Source organism: Podarcis vaucheri, assembly GCF_965113315.1.
Source record: "Podarcis vaucheri genome assembly, chromosome: 3".
NCBI lineage: Eukaryota > Metazoa > Chordata > Lepidosauria > Squamata > Lacertidae > Podarcis > Podarcis vaucheri.
Window position 1 is genome coordinate 117,139,397 of NC_138761.1, and position 14,261 is coordinate 117,153,657.

At 43.0% G+C, this 14,261-nt stretch overlaps 1 protein-coding gene and 1 long non-coding RNA gene across 11 annotated transcripts in view; one reads left to right on the forward strand and one right to left on the reverse strand.

Moving 5' to 3' along the window:
• The window catches only part of LOC309528823 (uncharacterized protein), a 154,540-nt gene that overhangs the window by 65,352 nt on the left and 74,927 nt on the right, over positions 1–14,261 (forward strand). For 3 of the 10 annotated variants that reach the window (XR_014217897.1, XM_082216537.1, XM_082216538.1), the window contains exons 1-3: positions 2,724–2,862; positions 4,232–4,334; positions 6,578–6,659. Coding sequence is in view for 2 of the 10 variants with exons in the window: in XM_082216537.1 (XP_082072663.1) it covers positions 4,311–4,334; positions 6,578–6,659 (106 nt within the window). In the remaining 8 variants the exon portion in view is untranslated. Of the gene's footprint in view, positions 1–2,717; positions 2,863–4,071; positions 4,155–4,231; positions 4,335–6,577; positions 6,660–7,667; positions 8,491–14,261 lie in introns of those variants that run through there. The other 7 variants (XR_014217898.1, XR_014217899.1, XR_014217900.1 and 4 more) reach the window with 5 other exon arrangements.
• On the reverse strand, positions 983–2,651 carry LOC309528872. The gene is made up of 3 exons (XR_014217945.1): positions 2,558–2,651; positions 1,911–2,029; positions 983–1,133 (listed from the first exon to the last, which is right to left on the reverse strand). It is a non-coding gene; the product is annotated as an uncharacterized lncRNA (long non-coding RNA).

The window sequence follows — 14,261 nt, forward strand, 5'->3', positions numbered from 1 at the left end:
CTTTTCCAGGGAGTCTTCTCTTCCCATGAGGTGGCCAAAGTATTGGAGCCTCAGCTTCAGGATCTGTCCTTCCAGTGAGCACTCAGGGCTGATTTCCTTCAGAATGGATAGGTTTGATCTTCTTGCAGTCCATGGGACTCTGACTCTCCTCTAATTTTACACATATCCGTGCAATTTTAAAGAAGTGTTAATTATAGCTTGTACAACACTGAATTAGAGCTCCCCCCCCCGTACTCCAGAATAACTTCTCCCCCCCAGCATTTTTTATTAATTTTCCAAATTTATAACAAATATAAAAGAAAAACAATACAATATAAAAAAGACAAACAAACAAACAAACATATATCCTAACTGCTAAAATCCCAATTTAATTATCATTGTTAAATGACTTCTGGTCTCTTAATAAATGTATATTTCAACATTTTTTTCAACTCATTATAAATCTTTTCCCAGAAGTCTTTCACCTTGGGACACGTCCACCACATATGATAAAAGGTACCTTCCTTTTCTTTACATTCCAGCATAAATTTTCACTCGTGTGATAAATCTTTGCTGGTTTTACTGGGGTTAAGTATCATCTATGCATCATTTTCATGATATTTTCTTTCTTCCACAACCTTTCCCAATCTTCCAACATTATATTGTGTCCAACATCTGTTGCCCAGTCTATCATCACAGATCTAACTTGTTCATCCTTTGTGTGCCACTCCAACAATAAATTATACATTTCAGAGAGAATAACTTCTTATGCCACCATCACAAGCATAGTTGATCAACGTTATTCTGCTTTCCCCTGTGGTCCAAGTCTGCAGTTCTGTCGCACACTTTATGCACTTAGGCCATTAAAATCAGCAAAACAAAATACATGAGCGGAGCACAGATTATAACTAAGATGTACATTTTCTGATTGATATGTCATCTATTTGCTGTAGACTTGAGACCTTGGTCGTGGACACCAATAAAGCAGTTAAGTATTGAGAAGTTCAGTTACTGGAGTTTATTCTTTTTGCAGTGCAAATACAATCTTTTCACTAAAAAGAATAAAGGTGGTCTCCCTACCTGAATCACCACCCCACCCCCAGTGCTCTTCAGATGCTTCACAAAGATTATCCCGTGAACCACCCTGAGACCTGCTGGTATAAGGAGGTATAAAAAAAGAATATATTATTATTATTATTATTATTATTATTATTATTATTATTATTATAGTCATACCTCGAGTACTAGGGGAAGAGATACACAAGGACCAAGCTGGCTTTCTCCCAGGCAGACACTTGTCTGACAACACGAGGAATATAATTAACATTTTGGAGAAGTTGCAAGAGAACATTAACACTAAAGCAGTTTTAATTTTTGTGGACGCCGAGAAAGCCTTTGATAATATTTCTTGGAGCTTTATGAAGAAATATCTTCAGGGGATGGGGGTCGGTCAAGTGTTTGAAAATGGTATAAGTGCAATTTATTCAGAACAAAAGGCTAAACTAATAGTTAACAATGTGGTGACAGAGGAATTTAAGATAGAGAAAGGGACACGACAAGTCATACCTCGGGTTACAGATGCTTTGGGTTGCGTGATTTCGGGTTGTGCATCACGCTGAACCCAGAAGTACCAGAAGTGGTTACTTCTGGGTTTCGGTGCTTGCACATGCACAGAAACACCGAACTGTGATCTGTGCATGCGCACACACGGCGCTGTGGGTTGCGAACGCTGCAGGTTGCGAACGTGCTTCCTGCACGGATCACGTTCGCAACCTGAGAGTCCACTGTATTATGATTACTTATCCATTCTGCAGAAAATCAGTAGTGAAGAGGGAAATCAGGCAGAAGGAGATAATAGCAGTGTACTGCAAACACCATTGCTCAGAGAGCACCAGGCGTTCCACCACCATGTGGGAAATGTCAACACTTGCCTCGTATTGTGACTTGTCTGGTAAGCAGTTATCTGCTGCTCAAAGAAGCATCGCAACAAGTGCAGAAAATCTGCATAAGTCAAGTGCTGTCTTGGGAATGTGCTCTCCACTTGTAAAACCTGATTCAGACAGAACAATAAAGTTAAAAAGAAATGTCGCATCATTAGGTTCCTTAAATGTCACAGCAATTTTCGTAAGTGCATCTTGGCAGAGGCAAGCTCACATCATTAGCTCCTTCCCTGGTTGCTTTCAGCTTCCTCTCCCCCCCCCCTTCCCTCCTTTTGGTTTGTTCCGCATGGCCTGACTTGACAGGACAACAAATAGACCTTCCATCCGCTCACATTTATTAGTGGATTTTACCATCTGAGATCAAGGGGGTGGGGCGGGAGAAGGCTGATCACCAGGTCTTCAAAGTCCACATCTGTGGATTTTACTGCCTCCCTTTTAAAACAAAGGCAACTAACGAAACACTTAGGAAGTTTACGAAGAAGGTCTCATTATAATAATTTGACATTTCAGATGGAGGTCATTTGCCGTTGGCATAAACAGTTCTCAAATATGTGTGGAGCACTCCTAAGGCTACGTGAGCAACTTCCATGGGAGATCTCTTGATTTTGGCGATTTTGGCATAGGGAAGGGAAACTTACATGTGAGAATGAGTGTCTGCAGCCAATATGAAATTGTACCATCTTTTGACACAGCCTCTCTCCTAACCTTCAGGCAGGCAGCATCAGCATGAGGTCAGAGAGACTGAATGAGGTCATAGTGACCACTCTCTCCCCCCCCCCCCTTCAGTCAAGCCAGGATCAGCCTGAGGTCACAATCGCCAGTCTTACTCCTGTAGGCCAGAAACAGCAAGGCTTCACCTTTCAGTATGTGCCACACAGGCTTTGAGAAAGACTAGTTGAGTGCCAAGTCCCTGTGTGATGGAAGAGTTTGTTTTGCTGGGCAGGTTGGGTCCCCAATTGTTTTCTTTTTCTTTTTCCCTACCAGCAAACGGTTAACGAATGGCAGCCTCTGATTGGCCGGGGTTCCAGGAGGGGGAGTTGAAAAGGAGAGGATTTGGAGAGACAGTTTGGAGTAGGTTGGGAGAATAGGTTGGGAGATAGGTAGGGAGATAGGGAATGAGAGGAGAGAGAATTGGTTCTGGATAGAAACATCCACTCTGATGACTATAACACAAGCTAGAGAAAAGAGTCTCTGAGCTTAGTGTGAAGGACAGTGTGTGGTGTCCTGTAAGAGTAATTGGGCCAGGAATTAACTGGGAGGCTGAGGCTGAGCCAGGAGAAGCTGTAAAGAGACAGACAGTCTACTTAGGACTCAATCCAGTCAGGAAGGGAGAGATTCTTCTATGAAAAGAGAAGACTCCCAAACCAGTTAAGAGGGGTGGGGAGATCCCTTGGATCTGTTACCTGGAGTACCTCAGGAGTAGGGTTGTCTAAGAGGGGTGTGTAACTGACAGGAAGTCCCACCTGGTTTAAGAACCAAAGTATTAAGCAGCAACAGCTGTGCAACATATGAGAAAGCAGTGGAGTGAAATAACATTATAATCTGAAGTATCCTATTACAGATAGGTAGCCGTGTTGGTCTGCCATAGTCAAAATAAAAAAATCCCTTCCAGTAGCACCTTAAAGACCAACTAAGTTAGTTCTTGGTATGAGCAGAAGTGTATCTGAAGAAGTGTGCATGTACACGAAAGTTCATACCAAGAACTAACTTAGTTGGTCTTTAAGGTGCTACTGGAAGGGATTTTTTTATTTTGAAGTATCCTATGTTTTACCCACTCCTGTCATAAAATTCCTTTGTTAAATAAAATCTTTGTTTATTTGATCAAATCCTGCCTGAGACTCCAAATTATTACGTTTTCCCTCACACAAGTCCCCCACAAGATAATCTGAGGTAGTTTGTGGGAATTTGAGGACGTGGTGTTCTGTGAGGTGGGTGCACGATATCTAAGTGAGGGTGCACTCAACAGCGGCAGGGGGGAAAGTGTCGTTGCTCCATCACACCCTGTGACCAAAAAAACCTGAGGAGAAGTGATGGGCTTGCCTGAATTTATTCTCCAGGGGCAGGACCCAAGCAAGGCCCGTTGGCTGGTGGGGCCTGACCCCCATTGGGGAATCCCCAGACCCAGACCTGCCTGCTGTATGCCAATTTGCAGGCCAACTGGCAGGGCTCCTGAGCCGGCTGTTGGATCGCTGACCAGGCCCATGACCAGGCCGCAATGCTGGCTGACCATTTAAGGTAAGCGGACATAGCAAGAGGTGGGGAAGGGGGTAGAGGCTAACCTACCCAACTTACCCAACCTACTTATCTGACAGCCCAGATCTAGTGAGGCTTTGCTTGTAGTATGTGCCGGCTTAAAGGAGAGAGAGGGAGCAACTACTCTGAGCCTCACACATGGTGGGAACCACTTCAGCAATGGTATTGTTATTGTTATTGTTATTGCTATTGCTATTGTTATTGTTATTGTTATTGTTATTGTTATTGTTATACTTCCCTTCATCCAAGGACCACAGAGCAGTTTACAATATAAAAACACCAAAATACGTAACATAGTAACAAACAAAAACAGTAACCCCCTCACACATGGGCGTAGCCAAGCGGCGATAGGGGGGAAGTTGCCCCCAAAATACTCAAAAATTACTGAAAAGCATTAAAATTACTCAATTCACTGAGGTTCTGTTCCCCCACAGCAGAAGCCTGCCCCCCTAACAAAAGCCTGCCCTCCATAATGCCCTCTTTGCAGGAGTTTTTTACCCGTCATCTCCTCCAAAAAGTTCAACAACTTTCTTGGGGGGGGGGGGCTAACAAAATTCCTGTGCCCTCATCACACATACAGAGATGCTTTAGTTATCTCCTACTTGGACTACTGCAATGCGCTCTACGTGGGGCTACCTTTGAAGGTGACCCGGAAACTGCAATTAATCCAGAATGCGGCAGCTAGACTGGTGAATGGGGGAGGCCGCCAGGACCACATAACACCGGTTCAGAGAGATCTGCATTGGCTCCCAGTACGTTTCCAAGCACAATTCAAAGTGTTGGTGCTGACCTTTAAAGCCCTAAACGGCCTCGGTCCAGTATACCTGAAGGAGCGTCTCCACCCCATCATTCAGCCCAGACACTGAGATCCAGCACCGAGGGCCTTCTGGTGGTTCCCTCATTGCGAGAAGTGAGGTTACAGGGAACCAGACAGAGGGCCTTCTTGGTAGTGGCGCCCACTCTGTGGAACACCCTCTCGTCAGATGTCAAGGAAATAAGCAGCTATCTTATTTTTAAAAGACATCTGAAGGCAGCCCTGTTTAAGGAAGTTTTTAATATTTAATGCTGTATTGTTTTTAACACTTGACTGGGAGCTGCCCAGAGTGGCTGGGGAAACTCAGCCAGATGGGTGGGGTAATAATAATAATAATAATAATAATAATAATAATAGTCCATAGATTCTTTAATTAGCCAAAGGCCTGGGAGAAGAGGAATGTTTTTGCCTGGCACTTAGATACATGTAATGAAGGCACCAGACAAGCATCTCTGGGGAGAGCGTTCCGCAAGCAAGGAGCCACCGCAGAAACTGCTAAACGGGAATTTCTATGCAATATCTTTTTGGTGCTTTGAAAAATGGGGCTGTAAAAGGAAGCAAAGAGATTTTAAGCAGCAGCAGGAAGTAATACCCAAAACTTACACACACACACACACCCGGCAGTGTCTCCTTGTCTCATAAAGTATCCCAACAGGCTTCAGAGAAGACTGAACAGTGTCATACATTGTGAGCATTGTGAGAAAAATGTCTTTTGATTTCAGAGACATAAAACATTAAATTTACTGGTTCTGATGTCAAATATAGATGGAAAGGATTATAGGCATGCTTATTTTTTCCACCCAGCTGTGGAAGGGAAATGAAATTGGCACATGATGCAATAAGAATGAAGGTCTCCCTCTCTTCTGGAACATTTGGCTCCCAGAGTCTTTAAAAAAAGCCTGGGGTCAGGAGTAGCGATGTTAAATTCTCGAGAATAATCTTTTGGAGAATATTCTCCAAATGATTATTCTCGAGAATTTAACATCACTAGTCAGGAGTAGAAATGTTGAACCCCCCCCCCCAACAGAGGCTACATCTTTCCACCTAACTGAAACTGCTGCATCCCAGCCTCATGGCAGGCAGTTATACGAGAACCCTAAATCTACATATCTGTAATTTGTTTTAGATAATGCGTTAACTAAAGAACATTAGGCGCCAGATTTGAACACCATGTAAAATGATGCCATAAACTTAATGGTATGTTCTTTTCTCTGTGGAAATTGTATTATATAAGACTTTTTTTAAAAAAAATAAAAATCTATGGCCTTTTAAACTGGGGCAGGGGGTGTATTATTTTCGTTTGTTACTATGCTATATATTTTTGTGTTTTATGTTGTAAACTCTGTGAGATCCTCAGATGAAGGGTGGTACAAAAATTTTATTAGTAGTAGTAGTAGTAGTAGTAGTAGTAATCGGCTAACTGCTTTGTTGTTGTCTTAAATTCACAGCCCTAGACAGGAATTTTCTTTTGGATTTTTAAGAGCAACCGCTAAATTCTGCAACTTTCTCTAATCCAGATATGTTGATCAACAAACAGGAGACGACTCACTGAAATGTGTATCTTACCTCAGCTGTATTTCTCTTTTTCTAGGTACAACGTGTCAGCCCTCTCTACGTCGAATGCCAGTACTCAGTGAGATACTGTTTCATCTGTCTTCACCGCACTTGCAGCGGTGAGTAACTAACAATGGCTTTCTTCAGTTCTACAAAGTGATCTTTTTCAGTCATCTGATGACAGAGCTCAATGTAGTTGACAGCACTCTGTGTAGTTTAATGCTTGGTTGCGTCCTAGATCAATATACATCCAGGGAACTAGTCTTGCAGCCATGTTAGCAAGATGCTCACCAGATAGTGATGATCTGTACTGAAGGGTATGGCCTTGATGCTGTGAAGGCCTTGCATGCTGGAGACTGTGCCTTTGCTTCTTCAAGTCCTCTACTGTCACCCACTTTTGCTTTCTAGGCAGCTGGTCCTATCTCTGCATTAATTCGTAAGCCCTTTGTTTCCTGGCGGTCTTTACCCCTTTCCTTAAAATGGTGTACGTTGGTTGCTGGATGTGTGAATAGGTCTGAGACAAGGAAAAGAGATTGCTGAAGTAATGCTGATGTCACAAAGGCTCTCTAAAGCAGAGGGAAGCAATTCTATTTCCCTGGCCATTTGCGGGGTGTTGTTGGGTGGGGAAAACACAATAGAGGGGCCTCTGTACCCAGCATCTACCTTCACCATCAGCTTCCCAAAGGTATTTGTCCTGCCAAAGCTGTTCAGGAGAAGAAGGAAGGCCAGTGCGAAGTCATTTGTGGGGGTGTGGAATGATATTACAAAAGATGCTGTTCTTTTCATGGGGTACAACTTTAGTTCTAATTTTAAGTGACAGTCATTGTATAGCAAAAGAGCCAACAAAGTCATAGTTTAGGTTTTGTGGTGGCTCTTTGAACACCAAGAGAAACATTTTCTGGCTTTCTGGTGAGTTCCCCTGGCAGAGAGGCAGTTACAGCCTCAGCTAAAACAACTATTCTTTGTTGGAAATGTTAACACATTTGTCTGAATATAAATCCGCCTTGTGAAAGTGAAGAAGGCCCCCCTCTTCTTTTGGACACACATTTGTAGCTTTTGTAGCTTTCAGAGCAAATCATCACTCTGCCTCCAAGGATCTCCCAGTGTGAATGTTGCTTTTCTTGCAGAGCGCTGCTTCTCGTTTGGTGGAAAGGACTCCAGAAGAGATTGCGCCCATACGCGCCTTTCTTCCCATTCTCATTAACTTTATAAAAACTCTCAAATTTAGACCATCTGTCCAGTAAATGTCTCTGAACTGCCCCAAGATGGGAGAAGCTGTCTTTGTCTTTTTGATATAAGTGGCCAGAAAACCAAAGCAAAGTAATGTTTTCTAGTCAGACATGCTTCCCAGCCATGATGGATGAACTGTTATTTTTGATGTGACAAAGCATTCTGATGCTTAAGGAAGAACATGCCTCTTAGATATGCAGGCTTAAAAGCAAGTCAGTAATAGTGCCAAGCATTGCTGTGTGCAGGCAAGATGGAGAGGGGATACCATATGGTGACCTGGGATTTGTAGAAAACCTGTTTATGCTATGATAATTCTCCTGCTTTTATTACAAAGGCACCATAGGTATGGAGCATTCAGACCTGGCTTGAGATGTTCATATTCACATCATTAGTCAAAAGGTCATTGGAGACATTTCTTGTGTGAAGTCACCAGAGGCATACCTGGGCACCCTTGGACAGGAGCTGTATCACACACACCCCACATCTCCCCCAAAAGATCACTTTAGCGCACAAGACTTGAGACTGGAGCTCATGTGGTACTGGGAAGGAAGAGCATAGCAGGCACATATGTTGGATTAATCACAACTAAAGCAGAATGTGGCATTTGGATTTGGGCACTAGGAAAGAATATTGGAGAGGATCTGAGGGAGGTGCTTCCAGAGTGGCTGGGGCAACCCAGTCAGATGGACGAGGCACAAACAATAAAACTATTATTATTGATGTTGTTGTTGTCAGTTTGCATTTTTTGGTACAGAAACTATTGATCTGATGTGCAGAGATCTTTCCTATTCTAACTAATTCAAGAGGGTTCTGGAAGCTTCTCTGTGTGAAAGAAACAAGCTGAAGGTTCATGATGTTTGAGTTATTCCTTCAGAGAAGCTGGCTTAAACTGGTTCTCTTATCTCTTCTGTCAAGGTCGGGCTCATGCTGACTGTAAAAGTAAGGCCAGAAGGAGCCTGGGATTCACTTTCTCTTTCTATCTCATTTCCTTCTGGTTTGGTGTTCTCTACACAGTATGCTATAGTGTTAGGGCTTAGACTTATTATAAGTTATTGTAAATTTACCTTAAGTCTGCTGCAACTGGATTTCTTATGGACAATGCCAATCCTGAATGTATTGGATTTGTGACCATGATGCTCATTTGCCATCACTAGCATAAAGCCCTGCCGGATGAAATACAATTGCCTCTGGTCTATTGTTTGGGAATCCTGCAACTAACTATACACTGGAATCTGCTCTGGATCAATACTGAGTAGAATTTCAATGACAGTTGTTATTCCCAGAGAGCTGTGACAAGAAAGGGCCAAACCAGCACTGCTTTGGGGTTGAGGAAATAAGGAAAACGAGAAATAACGTCCTTTGACTTTAGAAGTTATATAATAGCAGAGCGTTTGCCTTCACCCTCAGAAATGTAGTTGTTAGGACTTGGCTTGTCTGGACTGGACTGAGGCCTGTCTTTGTGTGTGGAGCAAGGCAGAGAATGAGAGAAAAAGAGATACAGACAGGACAAACATTTCAGCAGTCTTTTTCTTACCAACGGCTTTCATCACGTGATACAATCTTGCATCTTGAAGAGGATCTGCAGAAGAAATAACTCAACTATCTATTTTTATATATAAAGTCATAGACCTAGTACAATCTATGCTATGCACTGTCAGCGTGCTTCCTGCTTCACAGAGTATGTGCTGAGTAAACTGCTACATGAGATCAAGACATAACATCCAATTTTTTAAAAAAATTATAACCTAGAAAATAGAATATAAAACACACACAAATGTACGCACATGAAAAAGCGTAACAAATTGCTTCTGGAGGAGAATTTTTTTTTTTATTGCAATGCTTTGGACAATTTACATGTATTAATGCATTTTATTTTATTTTTTAAAAAAGACATGGGACTCAGCTACATTGGCAAGGAAAAAGCGCTTTATAAGCGTTATATATACATTATAACACTGTGGCACCAGATGGCGCTGTGGAGTCTCATTTTTGCCCAAATGATTTTTCATACAAAGTTTACAACACGTTTAACTGAAACACTTCTTTGATGTGTTGAGATCCAGCCATGGTGCCAGTCTTGGTCTTTGCCTCTCCTTTTGTTTTCTTGCTCTATTCTATTATTACCAGCATTATAATTAATTTGATTTATTGCTTGCTTTTCACCATAAGGTCCCAACGGAGGGCCATAGCAATTTAAAATGCAACATTTGAAACAATTTGAAACAAATGACATCATATTGAAAGCTACTCTCTTTACTTCTCTTTTTTGGTTTCTGTAAAATGCCTGCCAGCTACCATTAATTCCAAGTTTAATTCTGGAGGAATTTCCATTTAGGACCTCCCCCCCCCCATTTATTTTTGTATGTTGCATCCTCCACATTCAGTTTACTGTTTACAAAGACTCTCAGCCTTTGGCTGAAAGGCCCCTAGATTTGTAAAACTTGCAAATATCAGATAGGCTTAGGATTTAAATATGTGATGTTAGAGAATAATATGTTTAAAGTCAAAATGAAAACAAAGAAAGAAGTTTACTGATTAAGTTAATTTCATGAGAAAATTGGTTTTGGAAAACTGTTACAATGATTTACACTGAAATTCTGCCAGGGAGATTTGAGGAAGTCACTTAACAATGTTACTAAGATTGGATCAAGTACAATTAAGATGTATGTTTGTTTGTGTGTTTAAAATTTTCTGGAAAACCAATAAAAAAATTTGAGGAAGAAAAAATAGATTTGTAACATCAAATCAGTCGCTGCCACGTTTATTATTTTTCAAAAAAGTTGCTAGGCTGCTGGACATCCTGCCACTTAACATGTGTGCAAAAGTGCTTTCTTCGGCTGCATCAAAGACAACTTTCTCCAGCAGAACAAAAATATGGTGGAAATAGGTCTGGACATCACTTTGCTATACATACATGAATGGCCTCTGAGTATTCTATTTGCCAGAGTTTAAGTGTTATAGGTTGTTATGTTATCAGCTGTTGGCTGTGATAAAGCATAAGAAGTGTGCTATGGAAGCTGTTAGATTTTTGCACCAGAGTAGGGCCCCCTGCTGGCACAATGTTACATACTGATGTAGAATACAAAAGAATAGCATCAAACAGTAAAGTTCCCTTTCTGTTATTTGGCATTTCTTAGAAATGCTCTGTTTCAGCACATGTTGAAACTTGCATGTTAATCTTTGAGCCTTGTTGTTTTTTAAAGAAATACTTTTGGAGTATGATAAATGAACTAGCCTAATAGTGAGCAGGACAAAATAGCTCAGTCAGTAGAGCACGAGGCTCTTAATCTCATGGTTGTGGGTTTGAGACCCACGTTGGGCAAAAAAAATTCCTGCATTTCAGGGGGTTGGCCTAGATAACCTTTGTGGTCCCTTCCAACTCTACAGTTCTATGTAAGGCTCTTCTTTGGGAAGATCCAGGCCATACATTTAAATGACACTCAGCACACATTGAAAGTACAGTTTCTTAAGGACGCTGGAAGCTGCAGCCCTGTGAGGGGAAAAGTGAAGTTCTCATGATTCTTTAAAGGTAAAGGGACCCCTGACCATTAGGTCCAGTCATGGCCGACTGTGGGGTTGCAGCGCTCATCTCGCTTTATTGGCCGAGGGAACCGGCGTACAACTTCTGGGTCAGGTGGCCAGCATGACTAAGTCGCTTCTGGCGAACCAGAGCAGCGCACAGAAACACCGTTTACCTTCCTGCCAGAGCGGTACCTATTTATCTACTTGCACTTTGACGAGCTTTCACACTGCTAGGTTGGCAGGAGCAGGGACCGAGCAACGGGAGCTCACCCCATCGCGGGGATTCGAACCACTGACCTTCTGATCGGCAAGTCCTAGGCTCTGTGCTTTAACCCACAGCGCCACCCGTGCCCCTTTTATGATTCTTTAGGGGAAGTCATATACTGCAAATATTCATTGAATGTATTTTAAATGTATGGTGTGAATATTCTCTGAGACGTTTCTTCATAAATATAACTTTCTACTGTCATGGGAGATTGACATTTCAGATGTCCATCTACATATGATTCCTTTGCATGACTTTAAGCAGTTGAATTTACTGCCTAACTGATCAACTAAACTATAGAGCACATCCACCAGTCATCAGTTATTGATAAAGAAGGGTGGACTGGAATGTGTTTCAGAAAGATACTCATAAGGGGCAGTGCAAAGGGAGAAATAAACCTAAAGAAACATTTTAGAAGCAAAGAACAGTACACAGAGATGCTTTTTTGGCAATGAGACTTGAAGGAATGTTAAATTAAATGAATGTGATATTTGCAATATTGATTCATAAAATAATAGAAATGTCAAGTTGGAAGGGACCAAAAGGGTCATCTAGTTCAGTGTTGCCCAAACTTGGGTCACCCACTGTTTTGGGTTCTCATCATCCCTGATCACTGGTTCTACTAGTTAGGGATGATGGGATTTGTAGTCCAAAGGCAGCTGGACACCCAAGTTTGCTAAATAGTGATCTAGTCCAACCCCCTGCAATGCACGACCTTGAGATTGTGAGTCTCATGCTCTACTGATTGAGCTAATGGTTGGTAATAGGGTGAAGAAAAGAATGCTGTTTTCTCATCTTCTGTGAAGAGCAGCCTGTGTTCCTTTATTTTTGTGGCAATTTCCCCCACTCTAGCAAAAATGGAAGGAAGCCAATGCCATTTTAGCCCTTGTGACGAATGGCCAAGGCTGAATTTGTATGGGTCACTTAACGATGCCTAAAAGCATTGCCATGTTAATCCAAGTGAAGCTTTTCCAAACGAAATTTCTGGCTGAAAACGCGAGGTTCAGATCCTGATGGACAGTCACGAACTCCAAATGTTTTCCTAACACACTTTCAAGCAACTCTACCTAAGGTCAATGTTTGCTTTGGGGAACTGGGTGTCGTGCTTGGATTATGAGATGCCTGTGGAATGCAGGAGACCAGCAGAGGCTTCTCATTGGCTGTCGGTGATGTCATATGGGCAACTTAGTGGGTAAAGCCCAGTAGCTACCTTAAACAGTTCTTACATTACCTCTTTTATTTTGCCAGTTTAATTCCATTTGAGACCACATTCCCCCCCCCTTTTCTTCTTCTTTTTTTGAAGCAGTACTTCATACTGAAACCGTTTTTTTACTAGAAAGTTCAGCAATATTGCTGTGCTAAAGGTAAGGTGAATAACTCACTGTTTCCAAAAAGCTTCGCCAGACCATGTTTCCCTTACGTTCTAGTAGCTTCTTGTGTTGGAGCAAATTAAAGGAGGCCTTAGATAAGCTGCTACTGAAGACCCCCCCCCTCAGCCATTACTCTCTTTCGACTTCAGCATAAGGCAAATATCTTTTCGTGTCCATTTTACATAGCATCTGCAAATTTTGATGATGAGGCAAGTCTCAATATCTACATCAGATATACCAGATATTTTAGCCTATGAAATGCAGGAGGTCAAACAGAACTTCCAAGTGTCTCTATTTTCCAGGGACAGTCCCTGATGTATGGAAGCCGTCCTGGTTTCTGATGTTCCACTTTTCCTTAGGATGTCTCTATTTTCACTGGAGAATGTTGGAGAGTATTGAGTTATGCGACCTCCGAGCCAAGGAGATAAGTAACTAGAGAACCTTTAGAAGACATCTGAAGGCAGCCCTGTAGAGGGAGGTTTTTGGGGTTTTTTTAAGTTTAATGTTTTATTTTGTTTTTATATATGTTGGAAGCCACCCAGAGTGGCTGGGGCAATCCACTCAGGTGTGCGGGGTATGGAGGGTAATTGTCAGGGAACTGCCATCAGAACAGGGGCGGGAATCAGAGGGGAAGTTGTGTTACAGGGAGCCTCCAAAAATATTGCGAAGCAGTTCCTCCTCTGGTGATGAGGAAACCCCCATCTCCAGTGAGGAAGAGGTGAAAGGACCAGAGGATGCCAGTGGGAGCCTCAGCACCGCTCCTGGCCAAGTCAGCTGTGCTGGTCCCGGGGGGGGGGGTTACCGTGAGGCATGGTCAAAGTCCGGTCCTGGGTCGAGGGTCTGGAGACTGTCCACCAAGGGGGAAGCGGGGTCCAAAGCAAGAAGTTGGGCGTGGTCGGGAACTCCGGAAAAACAGGTCTGGGTGCTGGCAGAAACAAGTTTCCAATGACGTTGCCCCCACAACCTGGGACTGGGCTGACTGGCCTTTATCTCCTCTGAGGCCGGGGCGGTCCTGGCCCACAGGTGACCCGCCTCTCCTGGCCTGAAGGCGAGCACTCCTCCTGTGAGAACTTAGTTCCCTCCACGTCTCTGCCCTGAGCCTCTGCAGCTCAGGAGAGGCTGGAGGGTTACTGGACCCAGGAGCAGCTTCCCCTTCCCCTGACAGGGCTGGGAGAGGCGCACCTGCAGGCAATGGGTCCTCAATCACCTCTGGAGCCAGAGTATGCAGTGGCGTAGCGTGGGTTGTCAGCACCCGGGGCAAGGCAAGTAATTTGCGCCCCCTAACCCGTGGATTTGCGCCCCCTAACCCTAACCCCCAGATGTTGTGCCCGGTG